This window comes from Trichechus manatus, unplaced genomic scaffold (genome assembly GCF_000243295.1).
Source record: "Trichechus manatus latirostris isolate Lorelei unplaced genomic scaffold, TriManLat1.0 scaffold00253, whole genome shotgun sequence".
Lineage (NCBI taxonomy): Eukaryota > Metazoa > Chordata > Mammalia > Sirenia > Trichechidae > Trichechus > Trichechus manatus.
This window is the reverse complement of record NW_004444189.1, coordinates 420,302-425,502: the sequence shown is the minus strand read 5'-3', so window position 1 is coordinate 425,502 and position 5,201 is coordinate 420,302. Positions and strand designations below refer to the sequence as shown.

The 5,201-nt window shown below is 57.1% G+C and overlaps 1 protein-coding gene across 1 annotated transcript; it reads right to left on the bottom strand.

Annotated features, from left to right (window-relative positions):
• Positions 1–308: 308 nt before the first annotated feature.
• On the bottom strand, positions 309–2,967 carry FZD1 (frizzled class receptor 1). Its single transcript, XM_004389648.2, has one exon. The coding sequence runs from the start codon at positions 2,564–2,566 to the stop codon at positions 614–616; it is 1,953 nt and encodes a 650-aa protein (XP_004389705.1). The 5' UTR covers positions 2,567–2,967; the 3' UTR covers positions 309–613.
• Positions 2,968–5,201: the final 2,234 nt, after the last annotated feature.

Sequence of the window (5,201 nt, the reverse complement as noted above, 5' to 3'; positions counted from 1 at the left end):
GTACCTTAAGAGTCCCCACCCCAAACAGAGAAAGGAAGGCAGGAAAAAAGAGAAGGCGCAAAGTTACCCCAGCAGCGCAGCCCAAGCCGCATCCCGCAGGACTGGACTCCGCCGGGAGCCGGCGCGCAGACCGACGGATGCACCCTGCGGCAGGGAGGGGCGCGAGAGCACCCAGCGACACAAAGGGGTGGATGCGCTTGTTTTTTCCCTTCTGCAGTAATCTGAAAAGGGCAAGAAGGAAAAGCCTCAAATAGATAAACTGCTCTAAATAATTACAATTAAAAAAAAAAAAAACGCGTGATCGGCTGTCATTTAAATACAAATATACTTACAAAAATCTTACACAGGCTATTTACAATCATAAAAGCGTACAGTCCTGGTACGAGAGGGAGGGCGAGAGAGGTCGGTCCATCACCCCTCTCAGCAGTCGGGTCCCTTGGACCCTTTGACCCCAGGGACGGATGCTTTTTTGCAGGAGCCGTGTTGTTAAAAGAAGCCTGCGAAAGTGAGTATTTAGCGAGCAAGCCAGGCTTGGAATGGATTCCATGGGGCCAGCTTTTAGGGGGTGTCCGGGACCGGGCTGAGGGCTGGAAATGGGCTGAGCCCCCGGGTCTCAGACGGTGGTCTCCCCTTGTTTACTGTTGGTGAGCCTGGTGTAGAACTTCCTCCAGGAGTTGAGGGTCTTGCCCGACCAGATCCAGAAGCCCGACGTGATGCCCACTATCAGTGTCATAAGGTACTTGATCATGAAGACTGTGAAGTCCGGACTCATGGGCGGGTGCGGCGGGGCTCCCCCACCCGCCTGAAGATGGGGGCAGGGGATGGCGTAGCTCTTGCAGCTCTGGGCCACCCAGCTTCGCTCCCACTGGCCCCGGAAGGCCTGCTCATAGAAGTAGCAGGCGATGACAATGGTGGCTGGCACCGTGTAGAGCACGCTGAAGACCCCGATGCGCACCATGAGCTTCTCTAGCTTCTCGGTCTTGGTGCCGTCGTGCTTCATAATGGTGCGGATGCGGAAGAGGGACACGAAGCCGGCCAGCAGGAAAGACGTGCCTATGAACAAGTACACGAAGAGGGGAGCTAGCACAAAACCGCGCAGTGCGTCCACGTTGTTAAGTCCCACGAAGCACACTCCGCTCAGCACGTCGCCGTCCACCTGGCCCAGCGCCAAGATGGTGATGGTTTTGATGGCCGGCACCGCCCAGGCAGCCAGGTGAAAGTACTGCGAATTGGCCTCGATGGCCTCGTGGCCCCACTTCATGCCGGCAGCCAGAAACCAGGTGAGCGACAGGATCACCCACCAGATGGAGCTGGCCATGCTGAAGAAGTAGAGCATCATGAAGAGGATCGTGCAACCCTCCTTCTTGGTGCCCTGCGCCACAGTGCGCGCCCCGTCCTCGGCGAACTTGTCGTTACACACCACCCGGTCCTCCAGCAGGAAGCCGGCGATGTAGGCCACGGCCACAGCTGTGTAGCAGCCCGACAGGAAGATGATGGGTCGCTCCGGGTAGCTGAAGCGCCGCATGTCCACGAGGTACGTGAGCACCGTGAAGAGTGTGGAGGCGCAGCATAATACCGACCAGATGCCGATCCAGGTGCGCGAGAAGCGCAGCTCCTCGGGCCCGAAGTACATGAGCCCGTACACCTTGGTCGGCTCACAGGGCGCCCCGCAGTCCTTCTCCCCGAGAAAGTGGTAATTGAGGTAGGAGGGCACCTTGAGGGCGCGAGGGCACGAGAACTTGCCTCGCTCCGACGCGCCGGCGCCCCCCGGAAAGCCGCCGCCGCCGCTGCGGTGGCCCCCGCCGCCATACTGGGGATTGCTAGTCCAGAACTCCGGGAGCAGCGAAGGCGTCGGAGTGCCCTTGTCGGAGGTGTTCTGGCCCACGCACAGCTCGCCGGCACCGTGCACCGGGAACTTCTCGCACTTGAGCGTGTCGGGCCACTGGAAGCCGAACTTGTTCATTAGCGCCTCGCAGCCCTGGCGCGCGCGCTCGCACAGGGAGCGGCAGGGCGGCAGCGCCTGCTCCAGCACCGTGCACACGGGCGCGTACATGGAGCATAGGAAGAACTTAAGCTCAGCGGAGCACTGGACCTTCACCAGCGGGTAGAACTGGTGCACCTCGAGGCCTGCGTCCTCCTGGTTCGTGTGGCCCAGCAGGTTGGGCATGATGGTCTGGTTGTACGCGATGTCCGTGCACAGCGGGATGGAGATGGGCTGGCAGTAGCCGTGGTCCGGAATAGAGATGCCCCGCTCGCCGTTGTACTGCTGCCCGCTCTGCTGCTGCTGCGGCGGCGGCGGCGGGGGTTGCTGGCCTGGCCCAGGCCCATGCCCCGGCCCCTGGCCCGCCGCCTGCGCTTGGACCCCCAGCAGCAGTGGAGCCTCCAGCAGCCAAAGCAGCAGCAGCAGCCGGCGCACCAAGCGTCCGGGGTCAGATGGCGGGCGGCGACGGTTGCCCCTGTCCCCTCTCCCCTCCGCCGCCCGCCGGGCCGGGAGCGCCCCCACACAAAGTTCCCAGCTCCCGCCGGCGGCGGCCTGGGACTTCTTAGGCGCCTCCTCCTCAGCCATACTTTTTCTGCTCCTTTCTTGGCGCGGCGCCGCTCCGCTAGAGCGGGCGGTGGAGCGGCGGGCGGCGGCTCTCTGCGCCCGGGGCGATCTCCTCTGTGCCGGTGTCCTACGTCGAGCCCAAGCCGCTCTCGGCCCGCTCCCCCGGCTCCTGCTCCGCGTCCCGCAGCCGCCGCCCCCGCGGAAACTTGCGATTCATGAAGCGCGGGCGGCGAGGAGAGCCTGGGTGGCTCGGGCGCGCCGGGGTCGCGTCCCGCCTTCCTGCCCCTCGGCTTGCTGGCTCCCGGCTGGCGGCGCCGCGCTAGTGGCTGCGGCCGGGTAGAGCGCACAACTCTGGGCAGCCCAGCGGCTTCGGCTCCCCCCTGCGCCTCCGCCTCCTTCTCCGCCGCCGCCGCCGGACCATTTGTGTCAATCCCTCAACTCGCTCCCTCTCCTCTCTCGCGCGCGCCCTCGGACCGGTTTCCAGGCGCCCCGCAGTCTGTCTTTCACCAGGAGGGAGGAGCCTTGAAACCGACGCGAAACTGGAGGCTCAGGGACCGTCGCCCAATCGAGGCACCGGCTTTCCGGCGCAAAGGGCACCCGCCGCCTACTTCCCTGGGCGAAAGCTGGCGGCGGGCGGGAGGAGGAGAAGGCGAGAGGAGGAGGGAGTAGTAGTGGTGGCAGAGGCACTGCTCAGGCACAAAGAGTGGGTTTGCTATGAAGCCGGACAGGCTTGGTTGCTTTTGCTTTTGCGGAAGAAAGGGCACGAGGACAAGTAGGAGAATGGTCCCATATGCTGCTGGAAATAATGAATAGGAGTCGGCAGACCGGGCGACTTGGCTTTTCTTTCTTTCTTTTATGCATTTTCATGTTTAAAAATCGTGCTCTTCACGCTGGTTACAAACTGCGAACCGAGCGCTGCGATCAGAACAGATGCCTTTAACTTAAGGAGCGCACGGCTTCCCTTTGAGTTCGTGTCTGTCGAGGTTTTGTTTAAAATATTGCTCTAATAAATCCTAGAGCTCGCAGCCAGGGTTTGGCGGGCTTTGGACGCGCCATTCCCCCCATGGAGAAGTTATCGGGATCCTGCCGAGGGAAGCAAAGCAACAATAAAAACAAAACAAACACAAACTTTAAACAGAAAAGTCAGAAGCGCGGTCGCTACTATCCTCCTTGTAGTCAAACTCCTTTTTCTCCTCTTTAATCAAGTCAGACACAAAAGTAAAGAAAACTATACATTAAATACTTGAGATAAAAACTTGAGAACCCAACGAGGAGGTGGTGGGGGCGCCTCTTAGGGAGCGTCCTCCCTGCCCAAGGCGAGACACCAGAGGTGGCGCCGGCCGAGCCGCGCACGCAGGTAGCCTGGGCTCTTGGGGAGCTACTATGAGCCTTCGGAAGCCCGGAGGACGCCCACCGCTCTGATGAGATCCCCTGAGAGTGTTCTACCCTGGCCAGTTAGGTTACAGGCTGGGCTGGTGCAGGTCTTGGACCAGTAGGCAGGGCTGGGGACGGCAGTTCCTAAAAAACAGAGTCTGGAGGCAAATTGCTTATTTCCTTCCTAGTCCAAAGTAACACAATGCATCTAAGGCAGACTTACATTCTTCTTGTTGTTGTTTCCGTGTAGGATTTTAAAAAATGATGTTTTAGCTACGTGACCCAATTTTATCAGTAAAGTGCCATTATATTATTAATTCTACCGAGAATTTGTTGACCTGTGATTCCAACTCTATCTCAGGATACTTTTCTCTATTTTCTATCACTCGTTTATCCATTTGTTTAATAAATATTTACCAAGTACCTACTGTGCTATACCAAAAAAACCAAACCCATTGCCATGGAGTCGATTCCCACTCATAGGTACTGTTAAGTAGCAGGGTACAAAGAAGAACATGACATGTCCCCAGCTTTAGAGGATGGTGCTGTACGATGGGGCCCAGACATGTCAACCAGGTGTCACAATGCTGGCCCCAAAACTGAGAGCACAGGGGAAGCAACCACCTAATGTGGAATCTGGGTAGGAGTGGGGGCTTTAAGTGGAGAGGTGGGTGAATGGTGCAAAAGATGGGAGCTCAAATATTCTTAAACAGCTGAACTTGGTGGGGGGCGGGGTTGGAGAGCTGAGTGTGGGCAGGACCTTGTGGGGAGAAGCAGGAGAAAGGATCTCATCCCATACTAAAAAGAATTTTGCATCAAATCATATAGACAATAGGGAGCTATGGAAAGTTAACTTTTCCCACGTAAGCAAGGAGTAACAGGATAAGATTTATACGTTGGAAGGATAACTGGCTTCAGGATGACTGAAAAGAGAGAACCTAGGGCAGGCTGTCACTGGAAAGCTTTAACATTAATCTAGACATAATGGTCACTACTTAAGATGGGTGTTACTTGTATTGCATACTAACATGACACTGAATTTCATCATCATGCATTGTCTCTAAAGAATGTGTAGTCATATCTTTACCTGTTAAAACGACATTTGTCCCAGATACATATATTAGTGTTTTCAAACATCCGTATATGTAAACCAGTTGCCATTGAGTCGATTCTGACTCGCGGCAATCCCATGTGTGCAGAGTGGAATTGTGCTTCTTAGGGTTTTCATGGCTGTGAACTTTTGGAAGCAGAGCCCCAGGCCTTTCTTCCAAGCCACCTCTGG

Excerpts from the sequence above, each read along its gene's own strand:
- FZD1 (XM_004389648.2), bottom strand. The coding sequence starts at position 2,566 with ATGGCTGAGGAGGAGGCGCCTAAGAAGTCCCAGGCCGCCGCCGGCGGG.